This window comes from Zootermopsis nevadensis, unplaced genomic scaffold (genome assembly GCF_977971745.1).
Source record: "Zootermopsis nevadensis isolate Lab colony 2312 unplaced genomic scaffold, Znev_1.0 Znev_ptg000027l, whole genome shotgun sequence".
Taxonomy (NCBI): Eukaryota; Metazoa; Arthropoda; class Insecta; order Blattodea; family Termopsidae; genus Zootermopsis; species Zootermopsis nevadensis.
Window position 1 is genome coordinate 525,856 of NW_028259159.1, and position 24,896 is coordinate 550,751.

At 35.1% G+C, this 24,896-nt stretch overlaps 2 protein-coding genes and 1 long non-coding RNA gene across 10 annotated transcripts in view; 1 reads left to right on the forward strand and 2 right to left on the reverse strand.

Annotated features, from left to right (window-relative positions):
• Nucleotides 1–7,664, reverse strand: part of Fancd2 (Fanconi anemia complementation group D2) — a 29,661-nt gene extending 21,997 nt beyond the window's left edge. For 2 of the 6 annotated variants that reach the window (XM_022077695.2, XM_022077694.2), the window contains exons 1-8: nucleotides 6,436–6,874; nucleotides 5,757–5,905; nucleotides 4,646–4,782; nucleotides 3,369–3,495; nucleotides 2,834–2,910; nucleotides 1,974–2,169; nucleotides 1,514–1,828; nucleotides 188–285 (exon numbers count right to left, since the gene is read on the reverse strand). In XM_022077695.2, the coding sequence (XP_021933387.1) occupies nucleotides 188–285; nucleotides 1,514–1,828; nucleotides 1,974–2,169; nucleotides 2,834–2,910; nucleotides 3,369–3,495; nucleotides 4,646–4,782; nucleotides 5,757–5,905; nucleotides 6,436–6,709 (1,373 nt within the window). In that variant the 5' untranslated portion in view covers nucleotides 6,710–6,874. Of the gene's footprint in view, nucleotides 1–187; nucleotides 286–1,513; nucleotides 1,829–1,973; nucleotides 2,170–2,833; nucleotides 2,911–3,368; nucleotides 3,496–4,645; nucleotides 4,783–5,756; nucleotides 5,906–6,435; nucleotides 6,969–7,133; nucleotides 7,241–7,537 lie in introns of those variants that run through there. The other 4 variants (XM_022077697.2, XM_022077696.2, XM_087356628.1 and 1 more) reach the window with 4 other exon arrangements.
• Nucleotides 7,150–8,753, forward strand: LOC110836490 (uncharacterized). The gene is made up of 2 exons (XR_002545316.2): nucleotides 7,150–7,467; nucleotides 8,219–8,753. It is a non-coding gene; the product is annotated as an uncharacterized LOC110836490 (long non-coding RNA).
• coro (protein coronin) lies at nucleotides 8,444–24,592 on the reverse strand. Of its 3 annotated transcripts, none has more exons than XM_022077703.2 (9): nucleotides 24,449–24,592; nucleotides 23,908–24,105; nucleotides 22,271–22,425; nucleotides 19,603–19,700; nucleotides 18,478–18,656; nucleotides 16,923–17,144; nucleotides 15,227–15,433; nucleotides 14,652–14,921; nucleotides 8,444–12,317 (listed from the first exon to the last, which is right to left on the reverse strand). In XM_022077703.2, exons 2-9 carry the CDS (start codon nucleotides 24,103–24,105, stop codon nucleotides 12,057–12,059), a joined length of 1,590 nt encoding a protein of 529 aa, XP_021933395.1. In that variant the 5' UTR covers nucleotides 24,449–24,592; the 3' UTR covers nucleotides 8,444–12,056. The 3 variants fall into 3 exon arrangements, with proteins under 3 accessions (XP_021933395.1, XP_021933394.1, XP_087212763.1); XM_022077702.2 differs by lacking the exon at nucleotides 24,449–24,592 and adding an exon at nucleotides 24,309–24,441; XM_087356637.1 differs by lacking the exon at nucleotides 24,449–24,592 and adding an exon at nucleotides 24,309–24,441 and having other exon boundaries at nucleotides 16,923–17,140; nucleotides 18,474–18,656.
• Nucleotides 24,593–24,896: the final 304 nt, after the last annotated feature.

The window sequence follows — 24,896 nt, forward strand, 5'->3', positions numbered from 1 at the left end:
TCAGTTTGGAAATGCAGTAACTACACAGTAATGCCAAAGAGATGGCACAGAAATGGGCTCAATTCTGCAAACGATTTCACCAAGCATTCTTACAATAAGGTATTTTTACTATGGGAAGATTTTATGTAAATGGTGCAATTTCAAAAATAAAGCATGAAAAGGTAAATGTAAAAACAAGTTTTCTTACTTGAACCACACACTTCCTATGTAAGATACAGCTGGATCGGGTGATTTAAGAAGGGTTGTTGCAATTCCTACTGCACTTCCAATGTATTCATTAATTGCCTGTAACAGTGAAATAAAAATTTAATACAGGTCAATCTTTGCACAAATAACCAGATGTGCACCTCATTAAAGAATTCGGTTTTGGTAGCTCCACTGTTTCTACATCAGCAGTCTTAGTATGATGTGTTCAAAGACATAATGCAAACTACCAACTGAAATTCTCACTTTTTTCTGCAGTCATCTTTGCCATATGATAATAATCAGAGAGAACAAACAACTTGCTGAGATTGTCTCATATCATCCTATTTCCATGATGTTGCAGACTATCTTTTTCACAGCTTGTCCTCCACCAATACACAATCATTATCGAAACTATAATGCCACTTAAACACCTTGGACTGACACAGTATTTGACACACACCACACAAAGCATCTGTTTCTGACTTTCCGAAGCAGCTGCAAAATTTGATGTTAGTCCACTGCTCAAGGTGATTCATTCTCTCATTTCAAAACTCTCTACATACTGCACTTTCAGGAACATCACACATGCTAGTCATATGGCAAGTGAATGTTCCCACTGTGTGTACAGTCCACAGATCAGGAGAAAATCCCTGCTAGGAATTCGATATACGCGCATGCGCAAGATTTTGCGGTGAGCGACGACCCATCCTAAAAGTATTCGTTCCACAGCCACTGAACAAACAACAGACAACAGGCTTTCATGTGTTCTAATGGGTATAGCGTTAAGATTTCCTCACAGTGGCACAGTGATTTAATCTAGAATATTATCACAACACCCAAAGAACACATTACAAGTGCGCTCACTACACACTACTCTTAATGGCTTGATGTTTTCAGTCTGTGTGTAGTAGCCTTAAACTCTGACGTATCACACTTCCCACCAATAGCAGCCCTCTAGTCCAGCTGATAAGTAACATTCCCCCCGCACCGCACCAGAAACGACTTCCCCCAGCAGGGTTTTTCTCGTCATCTGTGGACAGTAGGTATGCATGTATGTTGCATGTCTCAAAACATACAAACAAGCCTCAGTTTACCCAACTTCTAAAAAAATCAGTGGCACTTAAGTTCAGCTAACCCACCGTGTGCTGTATCAGGCCTGATTCATGTCAGAATGAAAAGTCCAACATGCACTCCATAAATCAAACATGTTTGCCTTTAGAAAGTCTGTCTCATGTAAAATATTGCTGCTATAACAAATAGCTTACACTGAAAGAATAATATGTGGCAATCATATAGTACTAGTTTTAACAAAAGTAAAGACACATACTGCAAGAAATATGCTGAAAGTCTTCTCTATGAGTGCCTCAGTAACAACACCAGCTTTGATACGATTACGCAACACATACTGAATCCGTTTCTTTGGTCCTGGAATAAATGAGTACAGAACGAGCAATATGGCAACATCCAGTGGGCCAAGTTCTGATAGACTACATGAATTTGCTATGGCTTTCAGCCAGATGTCAGCCAATTTCTGCGAACGTAATGCTCCTGAGCGTAAAGCCGATAATATGAGCACCTGGTTGCTTCCATCTAACCCATCTCCTGGATTCAGGTCCAGTTTTTGTCGCAGACCTGCCACAACCTATCAAGGCAAATTTAAGAAAATTATATACCTTTTTAAATCAATATAGAATATAAACAAGTAAAACAACATACAATAATGTTGATCCTACAAATAATTATTGTTTTTAAAAATGCCAAACAAATCTTCAGAACTCATAACTTACCTTTACCAAGTTCTCAATGGGCTCATCAGAAGAAATGAGGAAACTAACTATAACTGGCAGATACTCTGGTGGAGCTCTGTTTAGAGTCTGTAACATGTGTTGGCACACCTCTGCCCTCAATGCATTTTCCAAACTTAAACTGTCCAAGGCTTCCATAATCGCTGCTGTTAGCTGAAAGTTTGTTTTTAAAAGTTCACTGAAACAGAAACACTTTGCAGTCAATCTTCTGCTATAAACCCAGATTCATATATTGAAAAGTTGGCAGCAAGAAAGTAATATCAAACTTCTCATTTACAATCTTCCATCCAAAAAATTAAAAACGTAAGTTGTAAGATTATCATACTTTTCCTATGTATTATTCCTGATATTTTTTCTTAATTACAAATGCCATAAAACTTAAAAGCTGTCCCAATATGCACCATGTAGGCATTTGGGGTGAGTGGAGGTATAGCTCCTCTCTTCCTTGACCTCGGCACTACATGTGGGATGGGGGTGAGTGGTCAGCATTACACCTTGGCCTAGCTTTACACCCAGGAAAGGACCCAAGTACCCACTGGATAGGAGGCTGAGTGGGCCCCAGAGCCAGTTTCGATGGAGAGGCTAGAGGAAAAATCCTCTGTCCCTGTCGGGGATCAAACCCGTCATCCAGTCTGTAGCCAGTCACTATACTGACTGAGCTATGCCGGCTCATAATATACATCCATTATTGATACAATTCAGCTTGCATCCTGGACAGGGTTTTGAGTCTTTTAAATTTGTTCTCCAGCACTAAGTGGTTACTTATCACGGTTGTACAAATTATGATTATTTTTTCATAAAATTTCAGATAGGAAGGTTGAGAAAGTAGGAAACCAACCCACCTGAGCTTCAAAGCTGCTGCATGATGCTGTTTATCACCTAAAATATCAGGAAGACAGAAAATAATCTCCCGCTGAACCTGAAGAATTAAAAAGTTATGTTAAATTTATGAAGGCTTTGCTTATATATCTTGAGATTTAACACACCACCTTTAACTCACTTCCTTGAATAGAATATAGGAAAAGCTATACACAATGAAGCAGTGTGTAGGTACATGTAACAAACATTTATCAAGAGACTTAGATGTCCCAAATGGACTGAACTTATCCTTCTTACAATATTTATCTCTATGCTCATCTAACAAAATACTCATGGGATGTTCATTCTAGTAAAAATCACAGTTGAAGAAGGATTTCAACAAACAAGTGAATGGACACTCAGAGTGGTTTGTAATTAGACCAATAAATGACAAGCAGATCTCAGAATATGTTTCTATTGGGTTTACTTCATAGATGGATACTATAATTTAAATTTCACGACCAAATTCTTCTAACAATCGGTTGTAACACTCCTTAATAAATAAACAAAACAACTCACTGGTAAGGGTGCAGCATCCAAAAGAGAAAAGAGGCGTTCATTCAATGTGTCACCATCCACAATACAATCAAGAAGCCGCATCTGCCAGAGAATAATTCGAACCCAGTGTTCTGCAGCATCTGGATCACTGAGAGAAAAATCATAATTTACATCACATATCTCACATTCTTCAACTGTTAGTATGTCACCAAAGTATGGGAAACAACTCGGCTAAGCCACTGACAAATAAAAATTTCAGTAACATAAATGCAGAGTTTTCAAAATAAATATGATAAAAATATCAATACTTAACAAACAAGATCAGTTGCAACATGGAGTAACCTGATCACACAATCACATAAAAATTTGAACATAAATACACAATTTCTCAAATATCTCATGTGCTGCAGCCTTGCAATAACTTCATCTCTAACTGTAACTCTGCTCAAGGCCTGTGGCTTTGGTTTTCTATATAGCACAGTGTAATAAAAAAAATAAAAAAACTGTTATTGTGAAATCAACAGAAGTTAAAAGAGTGTGGTTTTCACCACATGACAGAGACACTTTGAGAGTTTTTTACCTTAATAAATTTCAACTTGAGCCCCCTTTGTTGCCCACATAAATGTCCTTTTGACATTCAAATGCCCATTAAATAATTACACATGTGTGTGATTCCTTCCAAAACCCTAGAATAAAAAAATCTAGCAGTGACAAGTCTGGAGATATTAGTGGGCAAGGAATTGGACCTCATGTCCTGTAAAACTTTTGGGTAGCTGCTTGTCCAGCAACACTGTCATACAAAATGGAAATAAGGTGGTGTCCCACGCTGCTAGAACAGCAAAAACGAGGTTAGTCTTCTCCAAATGGTGATTACTGGAATTCCCACACCAAAGCTGGGCACAAGGGTTGAATGCTTTGTACTTCAGACATATGCTCCTTCCTTCTCTTTTTCTTACTGAGACATGTCCACTTTATATGAATCGTTTGGCAATCAAACCTCTTTATCTGTATATGTCTTCCCACAACTACTCTTCAATTTTACCTCCCTAACTCCCTGGATTGATTGGTGAGGTATAAACCTAATCAGGCAAAGAGTTCATATACAATAAGACAACAACAGGTGCTGGGTTGCATTGTAAATAAGAAGCCTCTGAACACAAGTCAGTAACGTTCTCTTAATGCAGACACACACATCATTCAAGTAGAATTTTTCAGGATCTGATTCATATTATTTCAATCTACAAAATACATAACTATGATCTATCTGTTTTATACTGAAAAAATTTAGAAAAACTTACTCATCAGTCAGTGCAAACTCTGCCATCTTCTCAAGTAGTATTCCACAGATGTGAGGCTGCAAACATTCAACTGACAGAAGAAGACGAACCAAACTATCTTGCACACTTCCTCGTGCATCTTTGCAGACTGGAGACGTCTGGAAAAGGGAACAACATAACCAATATATACTTGGCGGAACAATCATATTTCATGAAAAATGACAATTTCCAATAAAATTTTGTTTCTTATCCCTTCATCTCTTTTTAACCATCTCTATCAAGTTTGCTTATCTGAGGAAAGATGATTCATTTTGAAATGCAGAAAACTTTACAGGCATTTATGCAGCAAAGTTTCAAAATTCCTTATTAATTTTGCTCCGTCTGTCAATCTGCCTGCAAGTACCAACTGGAGAACCACTGATCAAATTTTCATAAAATTTTATACTGGTAAGACGAACTGAAATTTGTTGACACATTCCAATTTTCGTTAAAATAAAACAATAAGGTTGCTTTACAAGAAGACCTAAATGTGTTTCCTCTAGCCTCTGCGTCCAGACCGGCTCTGGGGCCCACCCAGCCTCCTCTACAATGGGTACCGGGGTCCTTTCCCGGGGGTAAAGCCGGCCGGGGCGTGATGCTGACCACTCACCCCCATCTAGTGCCGAGGTCAAGGAAGAGAGGAGCTATACCTCCTCTCCCCCCAAGCGCCTGTATGGCGTGTAATGGGACAGCTTTACTTTACTTTACAGCAGTAAGTATGGAGATGGCTGTCTTCTAGGATGGATCAAAATGACTGCCCTGATGATGGTCAATTTCTATAAGACTACATGGCATGACATCACAAAAGACAGTCATCTTTATTGTTCTGCATATTTTAATCTTTATACTGTTAGAAAGGAGACAGGAAGAGAAAAGATTAACTATATGCAGCAAGCACTTCCTAAACTTAGCCTGCCTCTAACTTCTTACTGAATGCAATTCAGATTTGTTAACATCATTCTCAAATATTTTAACTCTGCCACATTTTGAAAGGATTTATTGATCACCTTCATATAATAATTTTGTTTTGCTGTCTGGTGATGAGACATTGTGTACCAAATGCCATTTAATTTATGTCTGATGTGTTCTTTACCTTTGAACGAGTTAGCACCTTCTTAAAATTAATGTTTTCATCACAGTACTTCTCAAAACCTGCAATGAAGTCTTCAACATTCTTAGGGTAGAGTGAATTATTCTTAAGATATGATTCCACATCACGAGAGAAAACAGCTTGATCCTGGGCTAAAACATCAAAGAAATTACAACACAAGAGGAAATTAAGACGTTACAATCACATAAGGAGCAAAGTGTAAGTTGTAACAACATGCAACAATATGAAATACTGAAGTAATCACTTTTGTCTGTGATGTTACGTCAATCCAGCACACAAGCCACAAACACTGCAAAATGCCATTCAGTTTCACATCACATATACACTTACACTATACACATGGACAAACCATTGAATCTGATAAATTTCTGGCTAACCTGCATACCCTAAGGAAAAATAAAAGCACCTAACAAATGGTACACTAAACCAATACAATATGTAAGTTAAACTGTGTACATTTTGGGCCTTTGTATCGAGTATTATACACCTCTCTGGTAAAAATGCTGTTTTGCATTAACTGGGTAATGGCCAAACTGAAAAATAAATATGGGCTCAACATCAATTCAAATCTTATTATAATTTCTGAGTGATAACTGTGACTTTTGACTCTTTCACTGAACCCGATTCATCAGTTTTTACATTAGGTATTTTAAATACGTACAGAGTATGTGTGGACTGTCTCCTTGCTGGAAAATATAACCAGCTACTGTCACAACTTCTTCAAAATACGAGCCAAACGTAGTAGTTTTACTGCGTTTCGGTTGTTGAGAACCTACTTGGTCATCAATGTCTTTCCTTTTCTGTGAAACTATCAGTGATTGTGAATTATTGAAACCAAGGCCACTTTCGTTTCCAGCTTCATATTTAGGGGTGGACATCATACGTGATGGAGTTGCTACATTGCTTCTAGGCGTTCTTTGTCTCCTCTTGTACATAGCTAATAGTCAAGAACAAACTTTTCAAAAACTAAACCAAAACATAATCTACGCTACAAACTGCGTTGCAAACCTAACCTGCACCAGTTAGAAGGGCCGCCATAAGCTATTAACAAGCGGTGGAATTTACGAAAATTCAAACCACAAGTGATACCAACACACAAAGCGAGCAATCTACCGTTTTGTTTCAGAATCGTTCCCTGCATTCTCACGAATGTCCTGCAGGAACGTTCTGTGGTCATATGTGGGTAAAATCGAATACACGAGTTCGAATAATTCAAGTTTTTAAAACCAGTCATATATGCTTATTTGATTCAAAACACAAACTAAATTGGATCCTGTTATTCATTAGAACATGACGTAAAATGTATCTGTGAATCGTGCGGACACCTTTACATTCACTACCAACACAAAAATAGATTACCTTTACTGAACTAGGTCACTGATCATCTATCGTGAAGAAGCTCAAATAAACATTTGCACAAATTTGTAAGAATCTGGTAATAAACTGTGTTCCAGATTATGTACATGTTCTACGCTCTGGGTCTTTAACAGCCGCCATCATTCATGTTGCGTATTGTATTTGACGATTAAGGGTGTGGAGATTTTGTACTGTTGTTGCTTAATATTTTTTAACCAGCTTTGAAAGATATGCAGTATTCAAAAGGTAGCAGTAATTCTTCCCTCGAGCCACATCAAGTCGAATTAATAAAACTTGCTGATCTCGCTGGTGTATCAGTGAAACCACAAATTTTAAGGTTAGTGCTCGGTTGCGTTTGGACGGTGTACTTAATTCTAGAAAAACTTGACTGAAGTTAATATAATTACCTTACAGAAACTAGGCCCGTGTTTACAGCACTTGCGGTAGAGTGTTAATTGCATCCGTGTACCAGATAATTTTACTGGGACTGCCGGTAACTGATTAGATCACAGCCGCATCATGCCATGATAGGTAGCCAATCTGTGTAGCTATAGCCGTACAACCATTTCTGGTTATTATTTAAATCATTGTTACTTACAAATTCTGTTGACACAAGACAATTTCTGCAGATTGTAAATGGAGTGGATAAATTTAAGATTATCCCCTTCAGTATTAGAATTTGTCATGTGTAAGTTCATTTACTTCTCAAGGTTTGTCAAGTATATGTAATTAATACTGATGCAACAAACTCTTGCACCTATTGCTTAACTTGCAATGATAGTTTAACATGTGAAGGTTAATTTTTTAAGTCTATCTAGTTATATTTTACATTACACATTTGGTAACTACAGTGCAGTTGCTGGCATGGTTACAGCTCTCAAGTCCAATCTTCATCACCCACATGAAAGTTGAGACATGTTTTATCTTCAACCTTTATCAAAATATGTGTCAATTTTGTGCAGTCAAAAAATATTTTATTACTTCCTGGTTATGCATTCATGAGTTCAGTGTTATATACATATAATACATACAAAATTAAGGACTTTTTCTGATAACATGCCATTACAGAGTTGTTTTAAATGTTCCAGTATTCTGATAGAAATGCTGGGGATGAATATTCATCCAAATTCTCTGCATTCCTTACTAAAGGAAGTTTGCAGTCGCCGTGGGATGACTAGAACATCTCGTGCAAGTGCCAAATCAAAATCAAATAGTCACAAATCAGCACGAACCTCTGAAAAACTTACAGATGTTAAAAGCAAGACTTGATCTCTTCTGTTAGAAGGACTACAAACTTGACAGCCATGCACAAATATGGACAGAGATCTTGGATTTATTTATTTAAATACAAGGAAAAATACAGAACAAATATCAGCTGAGTGTACCAAATCACATAGGAAGGACAGATTACTCAAGTATATTTTATTTATATCCAAAACTGAATTTAAATGTCAGTTATATATAACATTATATCCAATGAGTTTATCCTAAATCAAGGCACCTTTAATTAAAACAAATTATAAGTATTGACATTTTGTACTTGCACAATTTTAGAAAAAGCATGAAATAGGGACCTAATTGCGAAGTTGGACAACAATAAAGTTAAGCAAGCTTCATTTTCAATATATGTTTCATTTTCTCCTATGAGTTTCCCAGTTTATGTTCATAAAATATCAATATAAACAGATGGCAAAAAAGGTTATAAAAAGTTAGTATTTTTAACATTTACTTATTTTCATCAAAATATTAAAAGAGAACAGATAATATATTTATAAATTAAATTACAAGCTTCACAAGATCTGTACAGACTTGTATTGAACATTTCTCACTGTGTCTCAAGATTTTAAAGAAACAATGTATGTCATGGACTCCATAAGAGTTGACCAGATTGTTTTGGTATAGGCAGCATTGCAACTAGAATTATATATAGAAAATATGATAAAAATTATTCTTTACATTTTATACAAGACAGTTGAGTGTGTATAAACAAAACCTCAATCTCTTGTGCGTTTAACCAAACTATTTTATTCACACAACAATAAGATTGATCATCACAGACCTAAGATTGGTTGATTTTCAAGCACATTTTGTTATAAAGCATTAGTGGAAACATCACTAATTACTAGTTAACTGAACAATATAATTACAATCATAATGCAGCACAAAGTACCTGACAGGAATAGTCTGACTTTGCATCAATGTGCTTAACTAAGCGACTAGCTTTTCACACTTTGCTGTTTACAGTCTTACAGATGATGCCTTGTCTAAATGGGTTAGAGAGAACCATATGATGACTATGCCTTCCAAACCTAAAATAATGCTTTCTAAATAGCATCATATATTTTACATAAGTTAATCTAGACTATAAAATTGTGATGGTATATGTGATATACTTAGAGCCATTATTTTAAATTTGCAGTAATTTCTTATTATATATGCTTTAGTGCTACATTTTGTAACACAAATCTGTAAGAAAAAAAATGATATTGTGAGGATCCTATTTCTGAGTGATGGTACCATGTAGAAGTAGGTTGTATTGTTACGATGTTTTGGTGATGCTTACTGTCTCCACCTTCAACATGGAGTGATTACCCTATAATCCTTGCCAGTACTTATGCACATGCTACTCACTCATCTCTCTTTGAATGAGATCAACCCTTTAAAGGTCTATTTTTTGTCTCACTTTCTACTGGCTATCACTGGATGAATCAAATACAGCAGTTTCCACTTGTCTGTACACCTGTACTGTATCAGCAGAGCTACCGAGTACTGGAGAAGGCGACAGTAAGAATCTTTGAAACACTGGCAATACAGGCAAAGTCTATATAGTGTAATCACTCAGAAATATGATCCTGATTATCACTGAAATGCCATGAGGGCCTAAAATCTTTTACTTCCAAATGAAAGTCAAATACTTTTGAAGAACTCACACATTACAAAAGGATCTTTGTTTACTACTGCTAAAAATTATGTTTAGTTCAGTAATGGACTGACACCGTTATATTTTATAATGCCACTCTAGGTATAGCTTCAATGCTTCCCTGTTATGCGTGGTGGTTGATACAAACCCTAGTTAAATTCATCGGCTATACTAGTCATTATTTCAGAAAATAATAGTTCATTATAATAAAATGCGCACAGAAAATCAAGCTATCAGTTAACTTGATGTATTAAAAACGAGATCTTGATTAAATAACATCACAAAAAGGGTCAAAACTTTACATGTCTTTGACACAACATACGTAACATAAATTCTTGCCTTGTTAAGTTCAATTAAATTTCCTCATATTTAAATGGCTCACTAAATAACAGTAATAAAACAGCATCACTTTAATATGTACATGATAACAGTGCTGATGCAGCCACAATGAATATGATCATTCCTTTGAAAGGAATCCATACAATATAGCATCTTTCCAACAGGTTATAATACATTATATCAGTGAAGGCATCTCGTGTATAAAAATATCATTAGCAATTGGTTATTCACAATAATGAAATATTAGTGAAAATGATTTTCTGATGCAGCCCTTGAAAGCATGAGAAATGGATGTCATTATTGAGGTTTTTCCCAATGAATGTGATTTCTTCAAATTTTATGAATATGTCTTGATCAGTATTGCGACTGATTCTTTTTATAAAACAAGATAGGATGACAAACAGTCCAATTTAGAATATTCCCTTAAAATGTTGGCTTGCACAATTTGATACTTTGTGCTGCCAAGGAGTAACTATGTTCAGTGATTCAAATGACATAAACCATGCTTTCTGGAGCCTATATGGTACTTAACAATTGGAGGAGTTAGACCTTGCTACATGTATTATCCATTTCATTCCTGCAGTTTGGAAGGCTGGTCTCTCAAATACTGTAATAAAGTTTTTTCTTGAAAACTCGGGAAGAAATATGTTGAAGTAATATAGCATATGACTTATGCTGCTACTGAATTGGTCATATCAACCATGATGAATTTAGAGCCCCTTATGTTTATATTTTGAACAAGAAATGATGACAGCATCTTAAACCACTTGCTTTTATCCACCAGGAGCATATACTGTGTAGCTTTAATTATTAAAATATGTATTAACTTATATTTAAATGTGCACTGTCTTGTAAACTAAGCTATAATAATGTGATGAGATAATACTGTAACCATCAGCACCTGTTGTGACAAGAATTACTGGCCAGAGCAAAATAAAAAAGAATTGCTGAAAATAAGGCACCTTTTAAGAACCACAAAACACAAGTATTCTACAAAACACCTAAAAATGGCTTCTGCCAAAATGCCACAAGATAAGGTTTGTATAAAAATTAAATATACAAAATGTAGCTGTATATACTAAGAAACAAATGACTATAATGAATTTCACATTCTTGCTTACAAGTGATTTAATCTTTACATTCCATGAATAAGAATTGACATCTTTTATAAATGGAAATTTTAATGCAGTGCCATCATCTCATATACTTTGTAAATTACAAAGGCATGGATAGAAAAGTTTCTGTGAGGTATGCCATAAGTATTTTAACATCACAGTAATAGTCATACTAGGAAGCCCTTAGTCACAGTTGATTTGAACACTATATCATGTCAGCAGCACTAAATAATTTCCGAGTTTTGCAACACGGAAGTGAGCAAAAGAAAGATGCATGTATAGCACCTCCAAGTTAAGTCTGAGAAGTATGGGACAGTTCCCTCAAATGTAAAATTACATGGAGGAAATGCCCTTCTTGGCACAGCCATGCTGTAAAGTACCAGGAAATCAGGTAGCACAAAAAACTGACATTTGAATGCCCTATAACAAATTAACTACAAACTGACAAGTTCTTAGACATTCAGATATCAGGATTCTTACCACATGTTGCCATAACAGGTCAGAATCAATAAAGGTACCCAATTCCTCACTTGTGTTGAAGGACGGTTGACATTAAACTTCGTCAGGTGCTAATTCTTGGGACAGGGCCATAGGTGGAGAGGTGTGGGTATTGTTGAGGGATTCTGATGTTCCCCGGGGTGGTTGGCCCACTCCAAGACCATCTCCCACTCGTCCTTCTTCCTCCCCACCAGGATTCCCTGGGGCAGGTGCTGCAGTCAAGCGAGCCTCAAGGGCTTTGATTCGTGTTTCATGTTTCACTATCACAGCCTTAAGTTTCCTGATTTCTTCATGGAACTCCTCCAGGAATTTATCCTGCAATCACATGAATGCTTGAATACCATATATAACAATAACATGATTGAAAAGCTGTAATATGTACAGAAATATACAGTTTCCACATTCACTCCTTGCAGATTTTGAATTCTGAATGCTGCTACCTGAAATAAAATATACTGTATCATACACATATGCAAGGCAGTAGATTGCAGATAAATTAAACACCAAGTGTATCTCCAATATAAGATTTATTCATAGACTCTCATCCTATCTTATTAACATAAGAAATGAGCAAACTGCTATCTAATGTATGTATTTTCCATAGTTTTGCCAAAGTGCATGAGCATATCTTTCAAGCATTGTTTTCTTTCTTTTCCATTAATTCCATACTTTATCAAAAACTTATTGCTGGGAGAATAGCACAGATTCAGAGGGCCTTGATTCTGTATTACATACTTTAAATGATATATATAGCCTACAATATATGTTTAATGTCTCTTAATCTGTAAATATTAAAAAAATAATATTCTCATAAGATGGTGTCAGTTATCTTACTTAGATGATACAATACTTTTATTTTCCGTCGTTTCACAAGCTTATTGTTAAAATCACATAAAATTTCACATAAAATTGTTACATTTTTAAAATTGACGTCAATTTTAAAAATGTAACAATTTTATGTGAAATTTTATGTGATTTTAACAATAAGCTTGTGAAACGACGGAAAATAAAAGTATTGTATTGAGGAACACAAGCAGGATGCAATTAAGATATATTACTTAGATGACTTCAGTTTCTAACTACACAACCCATGTATTACTTAATGTCTTCTACTAGTCCTGTAAATCACGGACAATAAGACACAGTATGGTTTAGCTATATAGTTAAGTACTGGACTCATAAGCAAGTGGTAATGGGATCAAAACCTGGTCAATTTCTTTTTCATGCAACTGCCATGTTGTTATTTTACTACTGTGGTTGACATTTTGGCTATGGGTCATAATTCTGCTGCCACCAATTGTAATGGTTTGTACTGCCTAGTACATCTAACCACTATAAGGAATTTATGGGGGGTGGGGGTGGTTGTCATTTTCTCCCTGACGAAGGTATGAGTCCCAAAATAAAACCTTTTGTGTCCTGGATCCTTTCCATAACTAATAGGTCCATAGTAGTGAAGTTTGCCTTGACTACCCAGTGATATGCTTATCTGATGTCTAGATAGCTTTAATAATCCAAACTTGTTGCCATACGGAGAGAGAACTGCCTTGCCTACAATAATGTAAATCTATATATACCACCTGATGTCTGTTGTACACCAAATGCCACTGACACCTGCCTCCACAATCAGACTTCTTTCCTGAATGTCTTTGTGACTAAGTTTGGCTTCTGTCAGTAAACCTTATGCTGTTCAACTAATGATGTTGCCAGTGATTTTTGATGATAGTGCATCACGGAAATCTCATCTTTCAAATGCATTATAAGCACTTCCTAAACTGAACTGCTAGTAAAGATGGTCTCAGGATTTAATACCCCAAATTCCAGATACATAATTTATTAAATAACACTAATTCCAACACAAACAACAATATTGGAAGGAAAATATTGTAAAAACATGCAATAAAAATAAATTGTGAGAGTTACTGAAATTATGGTTGTCTTTAAATATTCAAACTCAAAATATTGTTTAATGCAATGACTCAATCAAAAGGGTTAAATTAAACACTTCTGTTTCCAATAATCAATGATGGACACAGGCTGAGATGAGTGTCTTTGCTAACATCCCATGGTACCTGGCTAACCAGCTTGGTATTGGTGTGGGTAGTGGAAAATTTAATTTGCTACATGACTAAACATTGCTTTGAGGAAGAGTTAGTTCGAGAACAAACTGTGTACAAATAAATGGAAAGGATCGTTTGTTCCTTGATCACTGTCGACTCCCCAATGATCATGTATTCAACATCTCTATTTTTTGCATTCTCAGAGGCATACTGAATGTTCAGTAACTATGTCTACAGTGAATTTGAATTTCTTTACCAGTGAGGGATGCAAATTTACTAAGAACTCATTCTGAAAGTATGTGAATTCCAAATTGGATTTTTCACTTGTAACAGTATGTTCATGTAACTTTGGCCTTGCCTCACAGTAAAGTATGAAATCCATTTGTTTTGAGGAAGAAAATAAATGTATCCTCATTAGTTCCAGACCTCTTAACTTGCAGTGATAGATTTTGTGAGGAAGCATTAATGAATTTCAGTTTTAAATAAAGGGGAACATGGTGAAAATTGCAGATTATTCATGCATAATCCAACATGACAATTTTAATGGGAGGGGGGACTCTTTATAATTTTATTACAAAGCAAATTAACTCACAGGCAACTGTACTGTAGCAGCTCCACCTGTAAATCCTGCTGATATTCCTGTGCTCCCTGAACTTCCCCGTGATCCCTTGGGAGGCATCTTGTCAAGTACGTTGGAGCGCCGACTCACTTTCAAATCAAACTTTTGTGTGGATGGGACATAACCTTCACGTAAAGATATGAGAATTGGTTCTGCATCTTTCCCTGCAACCCAATCCTCAGCAGAGATAGCTGGCTGGTCTCCAGCTGTGTCAGGATATAAATCTTCTTGGAACAGCTCTGACTGTAAATTAGTAAAACCTTCGTATTATTATAAGAAACTTCATGTGAGAGAAGTTTTCAAGTGAACTCGTATCTCTTGAATTAAAATTTCTGTCTGATGTACAGTACTGAACACTGTATATGGGGTAAAAAGCATCAGCATTAATGAGAATATTCACTTGTTTTAAAAATCTCATTATAAGAGATTCTTGATGTATTCAGTAGGAAGACAACAGTGGAGCAAATTCAAGAGAAAATGGATCACAGATAAATCACAAAAGTATCAGTATTAAGCGAATAAATCTAAAATTATGCAAACAAATATACCTTCCTTGGCACTGTCATAGTAACAACCTGACAAAGACCGGAGTTGTTCAGCCTGTAGAAACGTGTGATTTCACAACTATTGACATCACAGCCCCTCTTGGGCATCATACCAATGCCCCTTTGAGGATCTGGTGTTTGGAACGTGTTGATATAGTGCACAAAAGGTGGCTCTGCTGTTATTTCAAAATAACGAATTACACTGTCACCCTGAAAGATAAAGAGATACTTGGACAAGATGCATCTATCTGAATACAGACAAGAGAAACCTGCAAACCTTCATGAAATTATGCATTACTTCCATAAAGCACACACCTCATATATAAAAGATCCTCCATCTATAATGTGAAAATGAGATGAGCCAACTTTAGAAGCTGATTGATTATGATGATAATAACCAATAATAATAAATTCAATAAACTGTATTTTGCAGGAAACCACACTTTACTGTTAGCCCATATGAACCAAACAAGATCTCTTCTAAAATTCAGTCATATAAAGCATTTTCTTACTTATATTTATTAATGCTTATCTAATACATAATTACACATGAAACATACTTGTATAAGAACAATTTTATTTGCATGTACTATGTAAATTTGAAAATTAACATACACTGTGCCTTATAAATTAAAGACTCCAGATCTATATAGCTAGTTACTCTGCCTCCACCTTTTAAAATGACTCCAATCTTAATTTTAATCAAATATATATCGTTTTCAGAAATAAAATCCATGCAAGTCCCAAAATGAGGCATGTTACAGCATTCCCATTAGATTACTTGAGAATGAAAGTGCCTATTCCACACACACTGCAAGACAAGGATGAATAAGTAATTGCTTTATGATGTAAGGAAATGTAACTGAACACTACTTTACTGTCATTCATGTAAAATGCACCATACTCTCTCAAACATTCCATTGCCTGCAAATAATACTGTGTAGCATACGTGTATTTGGTACACTGAATTGTGTTTCAGCTTGACTGCATTTTAAACCATATACAATTTGTAACACTGAATGGTGACACTAAACAATACAGTACCCGAAAGAGCTAACATTCTTCAGAAGTGACATAGAAACAACTGGCTACTAACATATATATATTTGAACATTATTACTTTACTTACAAGGCAGCAGTATTTGCTTATTTTAATCATCAGCATCATTGTAAATCTTAAAACATCTTTCTGTATACAAGTATATCACCATACAACACACAAAACAAGTTTCAGGTATAACTAAGAACAATCTTTCAATTCTCCTATCATACTGTAACTGAGAAAACTGACCAAATAATATGGACAAAATATCTAATGTCTTCATTACTATAAATGTTAAGGTGGCTGCAGTCCACCATAATGTATACACATACAAGAGCACCATTACAACATATTTCACTTTTAGGGATTCTGCTTCTCTCCTTGTCACATTAGTGCAGTAGAGAAATGAAGCACTACAACAACTTTGTACACTTCAAGAATGAAATACACATCTCATGATCAGAATACAAAAAAATTATGAAACATGAATCAGGGTCTTGAACTGAATTCAACAGCACTTTAGTTCAAGTGTGATTCACAGAAAAATTGTCACTTGTTTCAAGTCCCATAAATTAAGTACAAAATTTCATATTGCACCTCTGCTATTCAATGAAAACATGCTTAAATATTTCAACTAATGTATGTGTATCAACTTACCTTACCACATAGATAGACAAGATTTGTGTCAGGATCATATAATGGAAACATAACTCCATTGCTTGTGTCCAGCTCCACCATAACAATAGGCTCTGAAAGGTGTTCTGGTGCTCGAAGGGAATACTGCCTTTCAGACATTTTGCTAAAACCCGTTGTAAAGATGAGACCACTTTTAAGAAAGATTGCTCTGGTTGCTTTTGATCCCTCATGGCATACTGCTTCCTATAAGAAGAGTAGAAATAAATATGTTCATTTTGGGCATCAAAATAAAATAATCCTTTGGCTAATCTATCAGGTTATCTTGAGTTACATGAAGTGAAGGGAATGGTTTTCGGAAGTGGACTACGACACAATGGAAAAACAGTAATACAAGAAGCAACATTCAGGGCCTCCACTACTGAACAAATTCTAAGGGAAATGTGGTAACAAAAGTCATCTGTGACTAGCATGGTTTAATTCACAACTTATTAAAAAATGTGATATGAAATTATAATGAAGTCAGGCTGATGTACTCAAGTTGTTATGCACATGCCCCACAGAATTCTAGATAGTATGCCAACATGAACAGGAAAATATAGTGAAATGCAGCTACAGTGACAGATTACTGCATTTGCTGGATGTATTTGAGAGAGATATTCATTTAGATATTGAAGATCTTTCATATGTTTCCAGATTTTAATTTTAATTACTATAGATTACTTACCAGAATTAAATTATAAATAAAATAAATTAGATACAAAATTGTACAGGTTTTCAGGCTTAATATTAAATACATAATTTCTCACAAATGTCCTATAAAGTGAAAGAAAAGCTGTCTTACTATACACCATGTAGGTGCTTTTTTTTTTTTTTTTTTTGGGGGGGGGGTTGATGAGGTATAGCTCCTACTCATTCTTAACCTAAGCACTAGGTAGGGGTGAGTGGTTAGCATCACCTCTTCTTCTTTAGCACTATGGCCCTTTCAGTGTAGACTTGGCTTCTCTTGGTTAGCATCACTAGCTACAGGAAAAATCCTCTGCCCCCGTCAGGATCAGACACCAGTCGTCCAGTCCATAGTCAGTCATTATACTGACTGAGCTATCCTGGCTCACAATGTGTCAGTAAGTCTCACAAAAAAATTGGTATCATGGGAAAAGGAGGGGTATAATAGGAATAATAATGTAAAACATACTTCAGCAGCTATGCATTTAATTTTGCACAAATTAATATTTCATAACTCCAATAGGATAAGCCCTACAAGTTTTCTGTTAGAATACAGAACAAATCTAACATAAAACTCTCTATGGGCATTATCTATAGGGTTGGTAAAATAAAAGAGGCCCACTTCCTGTGCTTTCTTAATATTATTATAACTAATCTTAGCTTTGATATAGTAAGCAAGAAACTTTATTTTCTGTTTTACATCCATCAATGGAAGTACAAATGCTGTAGAACAACTTCAACATAAAAGCTTTAAAATATGATCTGCAAACTACATATGTTGTAAACATGTATCTTTGTAAAATAAATGTCATGATGAATCTGTGTAAAAGAATGTGAAGTACAAAATACTTGCCTCCTGAACAGTCCCTGTGCGTGGATCAATTAGCCTCATCTTCTTATCTTTGCAAGTGGTAAGAAGCTGAGAGCCATCCCAATTCCATGAAGCACTATACACAATATCTGGATGAGAGTCAATGTGCACTAAAACTTCCCCTGTTCCCACATTCCACACTACCACTTGATTGTCAGAACCTAGAACCAGATACAATATACAAAAATAACCAAAAACTGATTCTGTCATCAGCTGTAAAATTATGTTAACCAGAAACATCTAAAAACATTTATAATTATGATTCACATGATTCTATAGTTCCAGACAATGCAAATATTAAACTACAATTAGTTTATTTTGTGAACAAAGATGTACATCCTGATTAATCACATGTCACATTATTATCATCCAGTAATATTGCCACCAGAGTGGTTTAAACTATGACAACACCTATTATTCATGTTTGAGCACATTAATCATAACATATAATCAAATAATAATGTGTAAAAATGTTATATATTTCATCTTCTAAAAAGCAGTGGTGTTTTTCCTGGGATCCAAGTATGTCTTGTATTATGTTAAATGTGCTCAAAAATTGAAATTTATTTCCTGCACTTAATACAGGCAATGCATATTCATATTATTAACAGAGGTCCTGCAGTTCCAGAAGAAAGACTGCTGCAAAAATGTGAAATCAATAGTGCCGACAGGGTTGAACTCACCACAATGTGAGTTCCATAGAAACTGGCTTCTAGGACACCTGATTATTGGGAACCACAGCAAAACAGTTAAGTACAAACATATTGGATGAAGATGGCTGTCTTCTGGTAGAAGTCTACCAGACTACATGGTGCAACAACCCAGAAGACAGACATCTTCAGACTCATTACCATGAAAACCTCAAATCCTACAAACTTCCTGTATTCCTTAAGTTTAAATTTCACAGGATTCAAGGCAATATAAACTACAATTTGTAATAAACAAATCTGATATTTTCTTAATTGGTATAAACTGCATCCTGACCTGAAATAATACTACTTTATCATTATTTTAGATTATTCACAATGCATAACACAAAGCAAATATGATTCACGTTGCTACCCAAGATATGTAAAAAGTCACACAAGTATATAAAAAGATACTTACCAGCTGTGAGAAGCACATTCTGTGCTGCAGGATGCCAGAGAACAAGGCCTACACGTCTCTGGTGATATAACAGATCTACTACAGGCTCAGTCAAAGTTCTGTAATGATAGTAGTGTATATACATACATAATATATACATTCCATGGATCCAAAAGTTAGTCATATTGGCTGTAGGATGTGGAATAAGTAATAAAGTACAAAACATACAGATGAGTATGATTTAAAATATTAATTAAGATTCACGAAAATGTTTCAAACTAAATCCACTGCTATACAGCAGATTATGTAAACAATAACCCCTAAAAGGATTACAAGTCCTTTAAAATGTAGATATTCATACATTTTTATAGCTATGTACATAAATATACATGCTTATGGCAACTTTACTAATTATAAACAGCAGTTAGAAAATGAAGATACAGACACATCATACCACAAAAATTGAGTATACCTATTTCCAATGTTTCATGAAAATAAATGATTAAGTCATATTTTAACTCTGCAGTAAATGCTCATTAATAAAAAATTAAATTTTAAATAAAATTCAACATTAAAAACTGCCTCCTATATGACTTTCAAAGTACAATATATATCAATATATTTAACACAACTGTAAAGTGAAGAACTTTGAAACAATAATTCACTTACAGTTTAACTGTAAATAAATTGGACAAAATTTAAAAGGCCTGCAACAGATCAAGCAATACACTCTTTATGGCCAGCACAGGTTGGGAAAAGCTTCAGGCTATGAGTCTTTTTTATTTCTTTGAGGTTTTCAGTTTTAAATGTGCACAGTACAAATTTGACCCAAAATTTTCATTGTTTCTCATAAATAACTGTGGATCAGTATAATTTTTGAGCAGCCATTTTATGGAAAGGGACAAATGTGAATCTGCAGGGACTGAGTACTTTGAAAAGGCTACATAAATATAAAACAGATAATATGACTGACAAGCTATGATAAAAATCTGAATCAAACATGAACCACCTACATATGTTACCAGCTGACATGACACTGCAGTGCATTAATGACACATGCCTTGTATTCCAGTCAGCTGTCTTGCATGTCTGTTATGTATATCAGTAGTGGATAGGCAGGATGGGTAACAGTATGATAAAGGTCAAGTGTGAGTCAATGCTGAGATAACAAAAAGTGGAGAAAGTGTGTACATCACATGTAACAACTTAATCTAAAGTGCAGTTTAAAACACTCACAATGAAACTGCAATAAGGATTAGCAGTATGATTACAAGTTTGAAAATAAAATGAAAAGAAGAATTAAATTTTTACTAGTTACTGACTTTATATGTGGCTACAGAAAATCCATCTTGTACTGTCTATTTCAAACTGCAAATTATTACTTCAAAACAGGCCATGACCACTTAATCCCACAGCTATTCATACTTCCTATCCTCTATACTTACTCCAAGGCACAGAGTCATTCTTGAGAAGCTACCAGTCCCTCAGCTTGTCAATAATTTCCCACCTTTTATGAAACCTGAAGGCTCATTACTGTTTCCAAAATTCTACCACTAGTACCTATCCTGAGCCAGATGAATCAAGTCTATACCCTCCCACTCAATTGCCTTTAAGATACATTTTAATATTATCTTCCTGATTTTGCCTACGTCTTTTACTTCCATTCAAGCTTTCTGACATAATTTTGTAAACGTTTCTCACCTTTCTCATTCATGCTAAATGCCCTGCCCATTGCATTCTCCTTGGTTTGATCATCCTAATAATATTTGGTGAAGAGTATAAATTATGAAGTTCCTCATTATGCAGCTTCGTCCAGCTTCCTGTCACTTCATCCCTCTTAGGTCCAAATATTCTCCTCAGCAAACCTTTCCATTAGCTCAGATACGTGAGAGTATACTGCATACAGTATATACAAAGCACAATTGTAAATGAAGGCGACATACTCAATAACAGCTAACAGTCTTGCTCTATATCATCAGTCAGGCTACAGTGAAATAGTGCAAGAAATTGGTCATAAGTCTCAAGTATGACAGTACATTCTGTTATGATGACCAATTCTGGTCACAGTTATAACCAAGTAACTTCAAAATGCTCAGTACTAGCCATTTACACAACAACAGTTTTTAAAAAAAGGAAAAATTACAATAATGTATTTCTTACAGAATGTCCATGGAATGTGCATTAATTGTACACCAATCAGTAAAGTGGCTAATTACAGGCTGGATGACTGGCATCTGATTTAAAGAAGGGGTAATGTTCTCTCTTAAAATGTCCAGATCAGTTCTTGGACCCACCTAGCCTCCTATCCAAAGGTACCGCAAACTCTTTCACTGGTGGTAAAACTGTTAGAGCATGAAGCTGACCATTCACATCTACCTAGTGCAAGATCTTGAACATGTGAAGATTTACTTCCTCCTTTTTTACGAGTAATTTTTATTTGGTTTCCAACAACTTTGTTTTTAATTTATACATATCTGTTATACCCATCCAGAACATGGTTCGTAGGCCCAGTTTTAAATTATAATTCAATTCAAACATTTGAAACCTGGACACACAATCTTAAATTAAATGGTTTCACAACCCACAATTAATATGATAACGATGACCTTTCAAATAGTACATTATATTTCTTGCAAGAAGGGCATTTCATCATTCTATTCTAAGGAACACCAACAATCACAGATCATACCTGCTGATGCCACTGTCAGGAATCTGCCACACTTTGACAACACAATCCTCTGACCCACTAGCTATAACATTGTCATTATGTGGACACCAGGCTATATCCAGTACAGGTCCTTTGTGCCCACCTACTAGTGGGTGGTCTGCCGCAATTCGTCCTACCTAGACAGACAAAGTAATAATATACATTCCTACAATATTTGTTCATTCTATTGATGAAGTGTATAAAAGTTACTAAGAGCAAAGTATCAAATACTTGGGTGTGTATGTAGGTTTTGCATATATCATCTGATCCTAATACTGCAATGCTTAAATAATTGCAAGCAAGATACAATAAACAGCTGATTCCCAAAGGAAGGAAAGAAAAGTTAACAATAATTTTATGGTACTATTAGTGAACAGGCAATGACTTTTCAATAATGTAATATCCAAGAAATGACAAACTGATTTCTGTACTTCTTAACATATTCACTACTGGTATAATTTCAGTTGTTTCTGGTAGGATAGGTTCTCAAATAAATGTAAATGACCTCACAAAATTTACTTAACTGTTCTCATCATAATATTTGTTTCTTTTGTGTACAAACAAACCATGCACTTATATGACACTTTTATTTTGCATAAACTGCCAGCCAACATTACCTCATAAATTAAAACAATACTTTAATGTTTGTTAGTAAAATTCATGAATGTAATAAAACAGCAAATCTAAACACATTTCTGTAACAACAGCAATGGTTACTGTATTTATTATGATTTTACTGCGTAAGCTACTGCAATCTATCATAGCCTTCAGCACTTCAAGAATTTAATATACAAGCTGTACTACCACTAAGCCAGAGATCACAGCTTCAAAGTAATTCCACAGTTTTAAAAATAACCCTACTACTGTGGTACTTTCTGTGAGAAAGCAGCAGTAAGGAGAAGGAGAGGCAATTCATTCAGATAGTCAGTATGCAGATATTTTGAGGACAAGTCTAAAAATAGCTCAGGCAAGCCTTGAGGTGATGGATCTAACAAACTAACAAGAAAACTTCCTGACTACTCTTGGAAACTATCACACATACACACTTAGGGTTTGTGTGTATTTAAAAACTGGGAACCAAAGTTAATTATAAAAACACATTATATTTACTAAACAGAAAGAGAACGTAACAACATTTGATTTACTGTTTTAAAGCTAAATTCTGACACCTGTCAAGTACTGGAGCAGTTTATTTCATCAACATTATAACTAAAGCTTAAAAATTTGATATTGCCACCTAAAATTGTCTACATGAGGCTTATAATGTGAGAAGAAAATATCTATGTACTGCATCCACTGAAATTCAACAAAATCAGTACATAATGAAAAATGGTGTAGTTTAATACAGCATAAAGTTTGACAAATGAAAAATAATTAATTCCAACATTATGTGTCCTTTCTTTGGGAGTCAGTACCAAAAGTACTAGCAACTAATGTAAAACACACGCCTGGAGCAAATAATTATCACGAAGGCAGGAAATATCTTATCTCAATGACCAATACTGTAACAGTACAGGAAGCTGTCTGGCTATTCTCAGGGGAAATGTAGTTGCCTACATCCGCTCCATTACAAGTACTTCCTTCACGCAAAATAGTAGATATGAAAATTCATGTCCTACCTTATTCAAAGGCAGTACAATAAATGCACCACCACCTGCAGACTCAACAATGATGGCAAGGAACTTGGGATTCACTGCACAAAATGTTGAATCCCACGACGACTTTGAAACCCTTATATTGTCATAACATTGTTCACGCTTCAATGCAGAACCATATACATGTCTGAACTTGCTACTTCGAACCACTCTGAATGACATCTTAAAGAAACAAATCAGTAACTTATTACATACAAATACAAGATGTGAAACTAAAAATATTTTTTCGTCAACCCAACCCTAACCTAACCTAAGGTCAAGAATAAGAAAAGATGAGGTTAGGCCACTACATATTCTATTGTAGCATTATGTATTAAAAGTACAATATCATGGACAAATTGAGAGCTGTGCCAATTAAAACTTACTTTTAACCCAGTCTGCACACAATTCCTTAACTATGTTACAGAGTTCTTAACTAACATTTACAAATATTTTATACACCCAGCACAACCCTAGAAACTAATGCAAGTATCGGTTCTATTGAATTCCTGGAAAGTGGCATTACCTTTGAACGGAAATAGCGTCACAACGCCATATTAGGCAATGTACCTTGAAATTTTTATATCAAAAATTTTATAAAAGATTAAAGACATAAGAACTACAGGCAAGATATACACAGCTTTTTGTTTTTCATAACAAACAAAATGTCTAAATAGAATGGAAAATGTAATAAGCCTTGAAGTTTCCAATATTTTCGTTCAATTAGGACACCACCTCTTACGTGTTTCTACATCTCTCGGTGTGTAGAACTCTATTAATAGGTCACGCCCACAGAGGGCAACAAATGTTGCCATTATTCTGCTATCTAGTGGCAGAAAGGAGAAGTTGATATACATTATATTCGAACTGGTTAGCTATCAAATGCACACAAATAAATCATTTATTTCCAGTTTGAACTATTCGTATGCAACAAAGCTTCACACAGCACATTGTCCAATACTTACCGATTCACT

What these genes read in the sequence shown, in the direction of transcription:
- coro (XM_022077703.2), bottom strand. Translation starts at nt 24,105, where the DNA reads ATGTCATTCAGAGTGGTTCGAAGTAGCAAGTTCAGACATGTATATGGT. An exon ending in TTGTCTATCTATGTGGTAAG is followed by an intron (nt 15,434 to 16,922) that starts GTAAGTTGATAC and finishes TTTATCTTTCAG; the next exon opens with GGTGACAGTGTAATTCGTTA. An exon ending in CTATGACAGTGCCAAGGAAG is followed by an intron (nt 14,922 to 15,226) that starts GTATATTTGTTT and finishes ACTAATTTACAG; the next exon opens with TCAGAGCTGTTCCAAGAAGA.